Here is a 14,769-nt window from a genome sequence, read left to right as displayed (position 1 = left end):
CCCTATACTATACACCACACTATACTCTCGTACCCTACCTTATACTATACACCACATTATACTCTTATACCCTACCCCATACTATACACCACACTATACTCTCGTACCCTACCCTATACTATACACCACACTATATTCTCGTACCCTACCCCATACTATACACCACACTATACTCTCGTACCCTACCTTATACTATACACCACACTATACTCTTATACCCTACCCCATACTATACACCACACTATACTCTCATACCCTACCCCATACTATACACCACTCTATACTCTCATACCCTACCCTATACTATACACCACACTATACTCTCGTACCCTACCCCATACTATACACCACACTATACTCTTGTACCCTACCCTATACTATACATCACACTATACTCTTGTACCCTACCCCATACTATACACCACTCTATACTCTCATACCCTACCCTATACTATACACCACACTATACTCTCGTACCCTACCCCATACTATACACCACACTATACTCTTGTACCCTACCCCATACTATACACCACACTATACTCTTGTACCCTACCTTATACTATACACCACATTATACTCTTATACCCTACCCTATACTATACACCACACTATACTCTCGTACCCTACCCCATACTATACACCACACTATACTCTCGTACCCTACCCTATACTATACATCACACTATACTCTCGGACCCTACCCTATACTATACACCACACTATACACACTATACTTTAGTGAACTCTGACACTCACTGATACACTACCACATTTTGAGGAGGAGGGTGTCTCCTTGAAGGATATCCAGAGCAACTGTGAGAGGCTTTATGATGGCACAGTATTCTCTCAGAAACTGAAACTCCCTCTCACCAATACATTTTAGCTCTAAACAATTAGAGATGGTACTCAAGTCAGCCATGGGTATTTCAACTATTCTCACCACAGCATCATAAAATGAATTCCACCTTGTGGAGCATGGCACAAGCAGTTTTTTGCCAAACAAATCGCCATCTAACTCTGAAGCCAAAGTCGACCGGCTAGCCTTACTCCACAGTGCTGTGCACTTGGCGGTAGCACTTCTGTAGATTCCTTTAATCCCAGGATTTGAAAGCAGCCACTTGTTCACATCAGAGCATGAAATTAAGTTAAGTGTGTGAGAGGCACACCTCTGGTGTGGTGGTAAAACAATCCCTTCCTTTGTGGAGGTGTCAAGCACGTCTGCAACATTTGTGAAGGTAACCTCTTCATCCTCTTCATCATCATCATTGTCAGAGAGCGATTCCGGCTGATACATTTGGAAGGCTTTTACAAAGTTACACCCGTTATCAGTAACCGTAGCCGTAACTTTCGTTGACAGTCCATATAATGAATGAATGTAATCGATCTCAGCAGCAATGACATCATACGTGTGTCTACCTTTGATCCTTTTTCAGGCCAACGCAGCTTTCTGGCATTGAAGAGTAGCGGTGTTTATCTAGTGGGCTGTCATGCCTAAGAAGCTTTTGTTGTGGACAGACCAAATGTCTGCAGTGGTCGCGATGTATTGTAGCCCCTCAAATGTTGTCTTCAGCTCACTTTCCCTTTTTGTAAATTCTTTATCCAAGTAGTTGGAAAAAGATTTCCGTCCCATTTGCTGTGTGCGGCCTGAACATGTTATCATGCTAACGAGCTGCCTGAAAGCCGGTGACTCCACAGTAGAGACAGGTTGCATGTTTTCAACAACATACCGTGCAATAGCTTTGTTGATCTGTCCCTGGCTAACAGTCTGGTTAAAACATAGTCTCTGTTGTTTGGCTGGAGGGGCTTGACTCACTTCAGGTGTTAGGTTAGGGTTTGCTTCTAGCCTTGTCGAGGCGTGAAGTTTCTGAAGGTGCTTAAACAGATTAGAGTTACTAGTTATAGCAGTTGATAGAAGCTTTGAACCAGGAAGACACAGCTTACATTGGACTAAAATTTTTTTTTTCCTCTGCTCAACTAAACTGAAATAATGAGCATATTTCCACTTTGAAAAACATATCTTGCTCTCGCCTTGACTCGCCATTATTGCTGCACACACCTGAATAAACGGAGACACGCCCACAGCACGTCTTCTTCGTGCATACAGAGGGTAATCCACCAATCCTACAATGCGACGCTGCTGTAAACAGGTTAGGCTGTAATCTACACTTCAGCCGAAATGTATTCATTTAAAAAAGTAACGGGTAACGCACCATACGTTAACGGTAACGGAGTAACAATATTTTTAAAGTAACGCGTTACAGTATTAGTTACTGTCAAAAGTAACGCGTTACTGCCCAACACTGGTAATAGGCATCTGTATATCATGTTTACAATACATATATATATTTATCTGTATATTATTGTTCATAGTATATATATATATATATATATATATATATATATATATATATATATATATATATATATATATATATATATATATACAATGAGGAAAATAAGTGGTTATAAGTGTGTATGTATATATATATATATATATACACACACAAAAAAAAAATGCTTATGGCAAGGGGAGTGGTGGCTCCAGCGGTTAAGGCGCTGGGTTACCGATCGGAAGGTCGGGGGTTCAAGCCCCGGTATCGCCAAGCTGCCACTCTTGGGCCCTTGAGCAAGGCCCTTAACCCTCTATGCTCCAGGGGACCCTTACGAGAAAAATAAATCAGGGACCGTGACGTCGGAGCGACGTGGGGCCGCCTTCACCACCTGCAGGAGGGACTGTAAGGGACCAGTGCTGAGAGGATTGGGCAGCAGTCGAAGGCAGGGGACCTTGACAGCCCGATCCCTGGACACAGAGAAGTGTCTGGGGAATCTGCTTAGACTGCTGCACCCGCGACCCGAATTACGGATAAGCGGGAGAAGATTAAATGAAATGAAATGCTTATGGCAGTGTGCAGTTAAACAGTAAACAAGTAAGCATGGTTTTGATTGTCCATAAAGTGTCCGTGTGCGGTCTGGTGTGGTGTAAAGTGTCCATAAGTGTCTGTGTGCAGTAAGGTGTGGTGTAAAGTGTCCTTGTGCGGAATAGTGTGGTATAAAAAATATAAAATGTAAAGTGCACTGTGCTGTGCAAGTCCAGTGTCTAAAGTGTCGTAGCATGAAAAGTGTGATATGTGTTAGTTTGGGAAAAAAGGTCTGATGATGGAGAGAGTGGGCCAGTTTTTTTAGATCCTGGGTGTTTCCTGGTTTAAACTCCGAATGGCCTGCAGGAAGAAGCTCCTCCTCATTATCTCTGTGTTCGCTTTCAGGGAGCGGAAGCGTTTCCCAGAACGCAACAGAGAAAAGAGTCCATTATTGGGATGGCTGAGGTCCTTCACAATCTTCCTGGCTCTGGTCCTGCTCCGCATGCTGTAGATGTCCTGCAGGTCAGGGAGCTCGGTGTGGACGCACCACCCTCTGGAGGGCTCGCCTGTCCTGCATGGTGCTGTTCTCGAACCAGGAAGTGATGCTACCCGTCAGAACGCTCTCAATGGTGCAGGTGTAAAAAGTCTTTAGCACCTAAAAGGGTAGTTTAAAGTCCCTTAAGCATCTCAGGTGGTACAGACGCTGCCGGGCCTTCTTCACCAGGGTGTTGATGTGACAGGACCAAGACAGGTCCTGTGTGATGTGAACACCAAGGTACCGGAAACTGTCCACTCTCTCCACTGGGGTCCCGTTGATGTTTAGCAGTTGTTATGACCGCTCCTGCTTCGTGCTGAAGTCCACGATCAACTCCTTTGTCTTGCTGACGTTTAGGAGAAGGTTGTTCACCTGGCACCATCTTTCCAGGTTTTTAACCTCCTGAAGGTAGCCCGTCTTGTCGTTGTTGGAGATCTGGCCCACCACAACAGTGTCATCAGCAAACTTGATGATGGTGGTGGAGTTGGAAGTGGCCACACAGTCATATGTGTACAGTGAGTACAGCAGGGGGCTCAGAACACAACCCTGGGAAGCTCCAGTGCTGAGGGTGAGGGTGGATGAGGTGTGTTTTCCCACCCATACAGCTTGTGGTCTGTCAGTCAGGAAGTTAGAGATCCATTGACACAGCGGCAGGCTAAGTCCCAGGACCTCCAACTTAGAGGTGAGTGTGGAGGGAATTATAGTGTTAAATGCTGAGTCCACAAACAGCATCTTTGTGTAATTCCCGTTTTTTTGGTTCAGGTGCCTGAGTGTAGTGTGGAGAAGATGTGCAATTGCGTCCTCAGTCGAACGGTTCTGACGGTACGCAAACTGTAGTGGGTCCAGTGTGTCCGGTAGTGAGGCAGTGATGAAGTCTCTGACCAGTCTCTCGAAACACTTCATCACTACTGAGGTCAGAGCTACAGGGCGGTAGTCGTTAGGGCAGGCGGGCTGGGGTTTCTTCGGGACAGGAACAATGGTGGACTGTTTGAAACATGAGGGGACAACAGACTGTTTCAGTGAGAGGTTGAATATCTCAGTGAACACCGGTGCTAGCTGGTCAGCGCAGGCTTTCAGAACCCTACCTGTGATGCCTTCTGGTCCTGCTGCCTTCCTGGTATTCACTCTCTTGAATGCCCTCCTCACGTCATGCTCCAAGATGGTGAATGTGTTTACCTCTCCGGCTCTCACGGCGTGCACGCTGGTTGTGCTGCTAGCGCGGTTAGCTGCAGCCTCGAAACGAGCGTAAAAGGTGTTTAGCTCGTCTGCCAGAGAAGCATCCGCATTCACCATTCTGGAAGATGGTGTTCTATAGTCTGTTATTGTCCTTAGTCCCTGCCACATACTCCTAGAGCCACCTTGTTGGAACTGTGACTCTGGTTTCCTCCCGTAACGCTGCTTTGCATCCTTCACCGCTCTGCGAACACTGTAAGATGCAGCCTTGTATTCATCCATGTCCCTGGTGTCTTCTGGTTGGGAAACGTTCTGATAGTGGTTTTTTGCACCATATCATCCGCTAGTTTCCTGATGAATCCCACAACCGCTTCCGTAAACATGTTGACGTCATCAGAGCTGCGCCGAAACATGTCCCAGTCTGCGTCATCCAAAGCGTCCTGCAGAGCAGCCACCGATTGGTCAGTCCAGCGCACGACCTCCCTCTGAACCGGAGCTTCCTGTTTCAGCCTTTGTTTGTAAACAGGCTTGAGGAAGATAAGATAAGCCTTTATTCATCCCACAGTGGGGAAATTTCTTCGTTACAGCAGCATGAAAAAAATAAAAAATAAATGCAAATAAATAAAAGAATAGACGAATAAGACATACTATAATATACAAGTATATACACAACACAATGTATAAATACAAATGAGGGAAAGTACGTATTGCAGGTTCTATTGCACACAAGTGGTATTGCACGTATTGCAGGTAATATTGCATGTATTTCAGGTTGTATTGCACACAAGTGGTATTGCACGTATTGCAGGTAATATTGCATGTATTTCAGGTGATATTGCACATGAAGATGGCGATATTGCACAGAAGATGGCGGCATGGTCCAATTTCCCAAACGGTGGACGTGGTTGTGCCTTGTAGCTGTTCTTGAATGTTGTATAGCAGTGGTCCAGTGTTCTTTCGCCCCTGGTGGGGCAGGTGATGTGCTGATAAAAGTTTGGTAGTGCGCGCTTGAGGTTGGCACTGTTGAAATCTCCTACCACAATGAGCGCAGCGTCCAGATGCTGTGTTTGGTGTTGCGTTAGTGTCTCATGTAAGTCCCATACTGCAGTGTCCGTGTCCGCTTGAGGTGGAATATACCCTATACTATACACCACACTATACTCTCGTACCCTACCCTGTACTATACACCACACTATACTCCCGTATCCTACCCTGTACTATACACCACACTATACTCCCGTACCCTACCCTATACTATACACCACACTATACTCTCGTACCCTACCCTGTACTATACACCACACTATACTCTCATACCCTACCCCATACTATACACCACACTATACTCCCGTACCCTACCCTATACTATACACCACACTATACTCTCGTACCCTACCCTATACTATACACCACACTATACTCCCGTACCCTACCCTATACTATACACCACACTATACTCTCGTACCCTACCCTATACTATACACCACACTATACTCCCGTACCCTACCCTGTACTATACACCACACTATACTCCCGTACCCTACCCTGTACTATACACCACACTATACTCCCGTACCCTACCCTATACTATACACCACACTATACTCTCGTACCCAACCCTGTACTATACACCACACTATACTCTCGTACCCTACCCTGTACTATACACCACACTATACTCTCGTACCCTACCCTGTACTATACACCACACTATACTCCCGTACCCTACCCCGTACTATACACCACACTATACTCTCGTACCCTACCCTATACTATACACCACACTATACTCTCATACCCTACCCTGTACTATACACCACACTATACACCCATACCCTACCCTATACTATACACCACACTATACTCTCATACCCATACCCTAGGATGGAGATAGAAATGTGTTGACTAGTGAGGAGAGTGTGTTGAGAAGATGGAGGGAGTATTTTGAGCAGCTGATGAATGAGGAAAATGGGAGAGAGAGGTTGGATGATGTGGAGTTGGTGAAGCAGGAAGTGGATAGGATTAGTAAGAAGGAAGTGAGAGCGGCGATTAAGAAGATGAAGAGTGGAAAGTTGGTTGGACCAGATGACATACTGGTAGAAGCATGGAGATGTTTAGGAGAGATGCAGTGGAGTTTTTAACCAGATTGTGTAACAAGATTCTGGAAGGTTGAGAAGATGCCTAAGGAATGGAAAAGTTGTGTGCTGGTACCAATCTTTAAGAATAAGGGAGATGTGCAGACCTGCAGTAACTACAGGGGTATAAAGTTGATCAGTCACACCATGAAGTTATAGAAAAGAGTAGTGGAAGCCAGGCTGAGAGAAGAGGTGACCATATGTGAGCAACAGTATGGTTTCATGCCGAGGAAGAGCACCACAGACACATTAATTGCTTCGAGAATGTTGATGGAAAAGTATAGAGAAGGTCAGAAGGAGTTGCATTGTGTGTTTGTGGATTTAGAGAAAGCGTACAACAGGGTGGAGATAGGAGTTGTGGTATTGTATGAGGAAGTCTGGTGTGTCAGAGAAGTATGTGAGGGTGGTGCAGGACATGTATGAGGAGAGTGTGACAGCAATGAAGTGTGCAGTAGGAACGACAGACTGGTTCCAAGGTGAAGGTGGAACTGCATCAAGGATCGGCTCTGAGCCCTTTTCTGTTTGCAGTGGTGATGGACAGGTTGATGGACGAGGTCAGACAGGAGTCTCCATGGACTATGATGCTATGAGAGAAGAGGAATGAAAGCCAGTTGGAGTAAGACAGAGTACATGTGTGTGAATGAGAGGGAGGGCAGTGGAGGGGCACGGTTGCAGGGAGAAGAGGTGGAGAAGGTGGAGGAGTTCAGGTACCTGGGGTCAACAGTGCAGAGTAATGGAGAGTGTGTTAGAGAAGTGAAGAAAAGAGTGCAGGCAGGGTGGAGTGGGTGGAGAAGAGTGATAGCAGGAGTGATTTGTGATAAAAGAGTAAGTTTTTGTTGGGAGTGACGACAATGGACAGGATTAGAAATGAGTTCATTAGAGGGACAGAGCATGTAGGACGTTTTGAAGACAAGGTGAGGGAGGTGAGATTGAGATGGTTTGGACATGTGCAGAGGGGGGACATGGGGTATATCAGTAGGAGAATGCTGAGGATGGAGACACCAGGAAGGAGGAAAAGAGGAAGACCAAGGAGGAGGTTTTTAATATTACTATTATTATTATTGTGTGTTTGTGCGTGGGTGTGTGTGCGCATATTCAGGTTTTTGTGGGAGAAGGATGGTCAGGTGATTAACCCAAGGTCGTCACCACGGCTACGGCTGGACACTAATGGTACGTTGCACATCTCACAGACGTGGTCAGGTGACATCGGAACCTACACCTGCAGAGTGACATCACTTGGAGGAAATGACTCTCACACTGCTCACCTGAAAGTCAGGTACATACATCATCATTCACTGTATGTTTGTGTGAGATAATCTGATCAAATGTTTCTGAATGTGAAATGCGTCTAGTTTATCTTTTCACATCTGTATAGCTGTTGCTGAGCATGTACATTATGCTTCACCTAAATATAACGCTGATAACATTCACAGCATCACACTCAGCTACAAACAACATTTAAAGTCAAGCCAAGAGGCTTTTATTGTAATTTCTACTATACACAGTAGATCGTAAAACCCTAGATCCTCCAGAACCCTGGTGCAACACTAAACTACATAGAGCTAGGTTTTCTAGGTTTTGTGTGTGTGTGTGTGTGTGTGTGTGTGTGTGTGTGTGTGTGTGTGTGTGTGTGTGTGTGAAATAGGCAGTTGCCTCTTGCGCCAGAAAACCCGAGTTCCACACTGAGCTCTGTGGAGAAAAGAGCCATCAATCTGACCTGGACAAAGCCTTTCGATGGAAACAGTCCTCTCATACGCTACATACTGGAAGTGTCTGAGAACAGTGAGACACACACACACACACACACACACACACACACACACACTAACACACACACAGAAAATAACCTATTAACTTTAGCTGCTTTTGAGTTAAGTAATTTAACTATTTAGTTAATATACATGATGGTGTGTGTGTGTGTGTGTGTGTGTGTGTGTGTGTGTGTGTGTGTGTGTGTGTGTGTGTGTGTGTAGATGCTCCGTGGGTAGTTCTTTTAGCGGATGTTGATCCCGGGTCCACAGCGGTGACAGTGAGGGAACTGACTCCAGCTCGGTCCTACCAGTTTCGCTTGTGTGCTGAGAACAATGTGCGGAGAGGAGCCTTCAGTACTGAGACCAGACGGTGAGAAAACACACACACTCCATCACACACACCATCACACCATCTCACACACACAAACACACACACACACATACACTCCATCATACACACACACACACACACACACACACATACACACACACACACACACACACACCCATACACTCTGTCATATACACACACGCACCATCACACACACATACCATCACAAACACACACACACACACACACACACACAAAACTCCTTTACACACATACCCCCATGTACAAGATCATACACCATCATACACATATACTCAGCTACACACACACACACACACACACACACACACACACACACACACACACACACACACACACTCCATCACATACACACACACAAACTCCGCCACGCACATACCGCCACGTACACCATCATTTACCATCATGTCACATAGACACCCTCACACACACACACACACACACACACACACACACACACACACACACACACACACACACACACAAAAAAACCACCCACACACACACACACACACACACACACACACACACAAACACTCCATCGAGCACACACATTACATTACAGTATATTACATTGATAGTATGTTACAGTGATTTAGTGTATTAGTGATATACAGCAGTGGTCCCCAACCTGTTTTTGCGCCACGGACTGGTTTAATGTCGGAGAATATTTTCACGGACTGGTCTTTAATGTGTGGAGGATAAATACAACAAAATAAAATGATACGAACATAAAAACTGGTATTTTCTAAATCTAATAATAAACGTGAATCCACTGTGTTGATTTTTGTTCATTTTGCTCGCTTATGGGTTTGAATTTAGCATTAATGTATTATCTGAGCAGCCTGTTTAAGAACGTAGGTAAGGTAGGTAAGGTAGGTAAGGTAGGTAAGGTAGGTAAGGTAAACATGTGACAGAGGCATCTTCAGCATCATATTACAGCGACATAGCATATTACAGTGATACAGTAAATGACAGTAAAATTGTATATAAAAGTGGTACAATATATATTATCGATCTGGATAAGAGCATCTGCTAAATGCCGCGAATGTAAATGTAAATATTACAATGCTACAGTAGATTACAGTGATACAGTGATTTACAGTGATACAGTTTACTACAGTGATTTGTAATGCAATGGATTCCCCTCACTGCAGTGTTTTTTTGTGTTTTTTTTTTATTTATTTGACCTTTATCTTGTTTTTCTTCACACACACACACACACACACACACACACACACACACACACACACACACACACACACACACACACACACACACACACACACACACACACACACAGCTTGTCTCTCCCAGAGGAACCCCCCAGTGCCCCCCCACAGAATGTGATTGCTAGCGGCCGTACCAATTCGTCCATCATGATACAGTGGCAGCCTCCCCCTGAGAATCAGCAAAATGGTGCGCTCCGGGGATACATTATACGGTCAGTAGCTATAACCCCACTTCCCAAACACACCCACACCCACACACACACACACACACACACACACACAGTACTGTACCTTGATCTCCCTCCCTTCACTGCCGCTCTCTTTTTCTATTTCTCTCCCTGCATCTCTAAGTCACATCAGTTGAGTTTAGGCCTCTTTTTAACACTGACAGACTGCAGGTGGTTACTGGCACAGCGGACATAAATATTTATACCAAATGTTAGGGTCCATATGGTGGATTCCATCGAGAGAGAGAGAGAGAGAGAGAGAGAGAGAGAGAGAGAGAGAGAGAGAATTGCAGGAGGTTTAAAATGGTTTATTATCTCCCTCTAGTGTTTGATTAGAAATGTAAGGTGTTCAAATCATGATTTAGTCGCTGTAATCCATTTAGATTATTTGTAGAGCAATTTTTAACAATAAATATTCACTTTTAAAGAGTTAAAAAGGTTATGAAATTAAAATGGAACCAGACTGTGACCAGATGTGAGCAGAACTGCTGTGTTACAACCTTTTCTAGAATCTTGGCCATAAAGAGGAGGTTTGATATTGGACTGTAGTTGGACAGCTGACAGGATGAAGGTCAGGTTTCTTAATTAGGAGTTGATAACTGCAGTTTGAAGGGTTTAGGTACAAAACCAGTTTAATTCAGTGTTAATATGTAAAATGCTTTTAATAATGCACTTTGTCCCAAATCAGTTTTATATGGAAATGGAGTAAGAGCAGGAACATTGGAGGTGTTTAAACTGTTCTATCATGGTGTGGATGGAAAGAGAAATGGTGTAGGGGTGATTCTGAAGGAAGAGTACAGTAAGAGTGTAGTGGAGGTGAAGAAAGTTTCTGATAGGGTGATAAACGTGAAGCTGGAAGTTGAAAGGGGGAAGATAAATGTAATCAGTGCTTATCCACAAGTCAGCTGTAAGATGAAGGAGAAGGAAAGATTCTGGAGTGAGTTAGATGAAGTGGTAGAAGGTGAACCTAGAAATAAAAGATTGGTGATTGGGGCAGACTTTAATGGGCATGTAGGTGAAGGGAACAGAGGTGATGAGGAGGTGATGGTAGGTATGGCCTTAAGGAGAGGAATTTGGAAGAGCAGATGGTGGTAGATTTTGCTAAAAGAATGGAAAATGTATGATGGGACAGTGTAGCTAGACAGCATCGGATGGTGGTCTGTAGGATGGTTTTGGAGGTGAAGAAGATGAGGAGAGTGAGGACTGAAACAAGAATAAGATGATAAAAACTGAACAAGAAAGAGGAGGGACATGGGGTATATCAGTAGGAGAATGCTGAGGATGGAGCCACCAGGAAGGAGGAAAAGAGGAAGACCAAAGAGGAGGTTTATGGATGTGGTGAGGGAAGACATGCAGGTAGTTCATTTAAAAGAGGCAGATGTAGAGGTAGGGGGGGATGAAGACGGATGAGCCACTGTGGAGACCCCTAATGGGAGCAGCTAAAAGAAAAAGAAGAAGAAAAAAAAGTCAGCTTTATAAATAAAACCAGGGTTAAATAAGAAATGTATTATTTTAGTTCAGATGCTTTTGGAAATATCTTTTTGAAAAAACATGACCTGTGTATGTTCCAGTTACCGTCTTACTGGTCTTCCAGTGGACATCCAGTACAAGAACATCTCCAATCCAGAGGTGACCAACCTGCTCCTGGAGGATTTGATCATCTGGACAAACTATGAAATAGAAGTGGCAGCATATAACGGAGCTGGACTGGGAGTCTACAGCCATAAAGTGATGGAATGGACATTACAGGGAGGTACAGGATCCAACCAAATCCTTTAGATCCAAAACACCAGAGTTTTAGATCCAAATCCAGAGCTATACTTCTAAATGTCTCTCTCTCTCTCTCTCTCTCTCTCTCTCTCTCTCTCTCTCTCTCTCTCTCTCTCTCTCTCTCTCTCTCTCTCTCTCTCTCTCTCTCTCTCTCTCTCTCTCTCTCTCTCTCTCTCTCTCTCTCTCTCTCTCTCTCTCTCTCTCTCTCTCTCTCTCTCTCTCTCTCTCTCTCTCTCTCAGTCCCTACTGTTGCTCCAGGTGATGTTCAGGTAGAAGCTGTAAACTCCACCACCTTACGCTTTACCTGGACTGCACCCAACCCTCAGTTCATCAACGGCATCAACCAGGGATACAAGGTCAGAGTATACACACATGCACACACGCAAACATGCGCGCACACACACCCACACACACACACACACACGCACACACACACACCCACACACACACACACACACATGCACACACGCACATGCACACACGCACGCACACACACACACACACACACACACACACAAACATGCGCGCGCGCGCACGCACGCACGCACGCACACACACACACACACACGCACATGCACACATGCACACATGCACACACCTGCATGCACACGCACATAGATATATATAAATAAACATGCACATGTAGATGTTACAGAAACAGTTTTGAAGATGTTCCTTTGTTTGGTTCTCTGCAGCTGTTAGCATGGCAGGCGGGGCAGGCGGGGCAGGGGGAGGAGCTTACAGTTGTAACGGTTCGGCCCAATTTCCAGGATGGGGTCCATGTCGGTTTCGTCAGCGGCCTGAAGAAATTTACAGACTATTTCACATCGGTTCTGTGTTTCACCACACCAGGGGACGGCCCACGTAGTCCCGCCCACAGAATAAACACCCACGAAGACAGTGAGACACACACACACACACACACACTTACAAATTAACTTAATATATATATATATATATATATATATATATATATATATATATATATATATATATATATATATATATATATATATATATATATATATAAAACTCTCTGTGTCTTTGTGTGTCTCTCTGTGTGTCTCCCCATATCTCTCTCTGTCTCTGTGTCTCTCTCTGTCTGTCTCTCTGTGTCTCTCTGTCTCTCTTTGTTTTTCTGTGTTCCTCTATGTGTGACTTTCCCTGTGTGTCTCTGTGAGTCTCTCTCTGTGTCTCTCTGTGTTTTTCTGTTTCTCTCTGTATCTCTTTCTCTGTGTATTGCTCTGTGTTTTTCTCTGTCTCACTCCATGTCTCTCCCTCTGTCTCTCTCTTTCTGTTTTTTTTTGTCTCTCTCTGTCTCTATGTTTTTCTGTCTCTCTCTCTGTCTCTGTCTGTGTCCTTATGTGTCTCTATGTGTCTCTCTGCAGCCCCCGGTGCTGTTGGTCATCTGAGTTTTACAGAAATTCTCGATACATCTTTGAAAGTCAGCTGGAGAGAACCGCATGAGAAGAACGGAATCCTCACTGGTGACTCATTATTATTTATTCTCTGTTTTATCTGAACACACACACACACACACACACGCACACACACACACACACACACACACACACACACACACACACACACACACACACACACACATTCAGACAGACCAAAGATGGACAGATACTTTTAAACAAAATGTTTTCTTTAAAAGAAATGTACTAAATTACAAAACTAAAAGATTAGAAATGTTCCATCACAAACAAATAAATACTGAATTTTATAAAACTTTTCATATTTAACCGTTCCACATTCAAGTGTGGAAATATTCAGGAGGGTGAAGAGCCACAGGATCAGCTGGAACACACCACAGCAACAGTGTACATGGAAGTTAAGTGGAGTGGGGTACTTTGTGACGGCTGTAGGGAACGAGAGGTGCTGTAGAAGGAGTGGGGCATACCCACACACACCCACACACGTGATTGTGTAGCATCACGTCTTCTGTCCGTAAACATCTGAGAACTGAGGAGAGCAGTTACTGAAGTTTTTGGAAGAGGAATGTTGCACCCTATGTGTCTGATGCAGGATTCTAGCTGCTCAACAGTTCTGGGTTTCTTTTGTTGTATTTTTTATTTCATGAGGCACCAAATGTTTTCAAATGTTGAAAGGTCTAGACTGCAGGTGGGCCAGTGCAGCACCTGGACTCTTCTACTATGAAGTCATGCTGTTGTAATAGAGCATATGTGTCAAACTCAAGGCCCGCAGGCCACATCTGGCCCGACATACAATTATATCCAGCCCGCAAGGTCATTTTATAACGATCTATTATTATTGTTATTTATGTCCTGGCGATATGAAGCGCAAACTAAAACTTTCTTTCGGCTTCTCCCATCAGGGGTCACCACAGCGACCGGGGATCGAACCCGGGTCGCAGCAGTGAGAGCGCCGCATTCTAACCACTATACCACCAGATAACACAAACTACAGATCCCATAATGCAGCACTTCAGCTGCCTTACCGAATGCTAGCCTACCTGTGAACATACCAGCGTCAATCAAGTCGAGCTTCTGATGTATTTAACCCTATTGTACAGTTATTATGAAACAGCGTCTCACAGTGGCGAAGAGAAAAGTGGATAATAAGTATATGTTTACTGACACTGGCGGTAAACACGTGTGTGTTATTTGTGGAGCGAATGTAACTGTAATTAAGGAATTAAATTGAATTGAAAGGAATTGGTTTTCAAAAATATATTGATATTTAGATTTG

The 14,769-nt window shown here is 44.3% G+C and overlaps 3 protein-coding genes across 5 annotated transcripts in view; 1 reads left to right on the top strand and 2 right to left on the bottom strand.

Moving 5' to 3' along the window:
* LOC310734891 (uncharacterized protein) overlaps positions 1-5,070 on the bottom strand; it is a gene marked incomplete at its 3' end in the record, with an annotated part of 116,768 nt that extends 111,698 nt beyond the window's left edge. The window contains exon 1 of the mRNA XM_083557365.1: positions 4,951-5,070. The remainder of the gene's footprint in view (positions 1-4,950) is intronic.
* The window catches only part of LOC310734939 (protein sidekick-2-like), a 289,396-nt gene that overhangs the window by 210,191 nt on the left and 64,436 nt on the right, over positions 1-14,769 (top strand). The window contains exons 14-21 of one of the 2 annotated variants that reach the window (XM_083557417.1): positions 7,804-7,980; positions 8,350-8,486; positions 8,678-8,825; positions 10,129-10,269; positions 11,856-12,037; positions 12,295-12,410; positions 12,750-12,954; positions 13,443-13,541. In XM_083557417.1, the coding sequence (XP_083413543.1) occupies positions 7,804-7,980; positions 8,350-8,486; positions 8,678-8,825; positions 10,129-10,269; positions 11,856-12,037; positions 12,295-12,410; positions 12,750-12,954; positions 13,443-13,541 (1,205 nt within the window). Of the gene's footprint in view, positions 1-7,803; positions 7,981-8,349; positions 8,487-8,677; positions 8,826-10,128; positions 10,270-11,855; positions 12,038-12,294; positions 12,417-12,749; positions 12,955-13,442; positions 13,542-14,769 lie in introns of both variants that reach the window. The other variant, XM_083557418.1, reaches the window with a different exon arrangement.
* The window catches only part of LOC310735021 (uncharacterized protein), a 122,864-nt gene that overhangs the window by 96,326 nt on the left and 11,769 nt on the right, over positions 1-14,769 (bottom strand). The gene's annotated exons all lie outside the window — the stretch shown is intronic.

The sequence above is a fragment of the Silurus aristotelis genome (assembly GCF_946808225.1).
Source record: "Silurus aristotelis genome assembly, chromosome: 12".
Classification (NCBI taxonomy): domain Eukaryota; kingdom Metazoa; phylum Chordata; class Actinopteri; order Siluriformes; family Siluridae; genus Silurus; species Silurus aristotelis.
The sequence above is the reverse complement of the archived record's forward strand: the minus strand, read 5'-3'. Positions and strand labels throughout refer to the sequence as shown.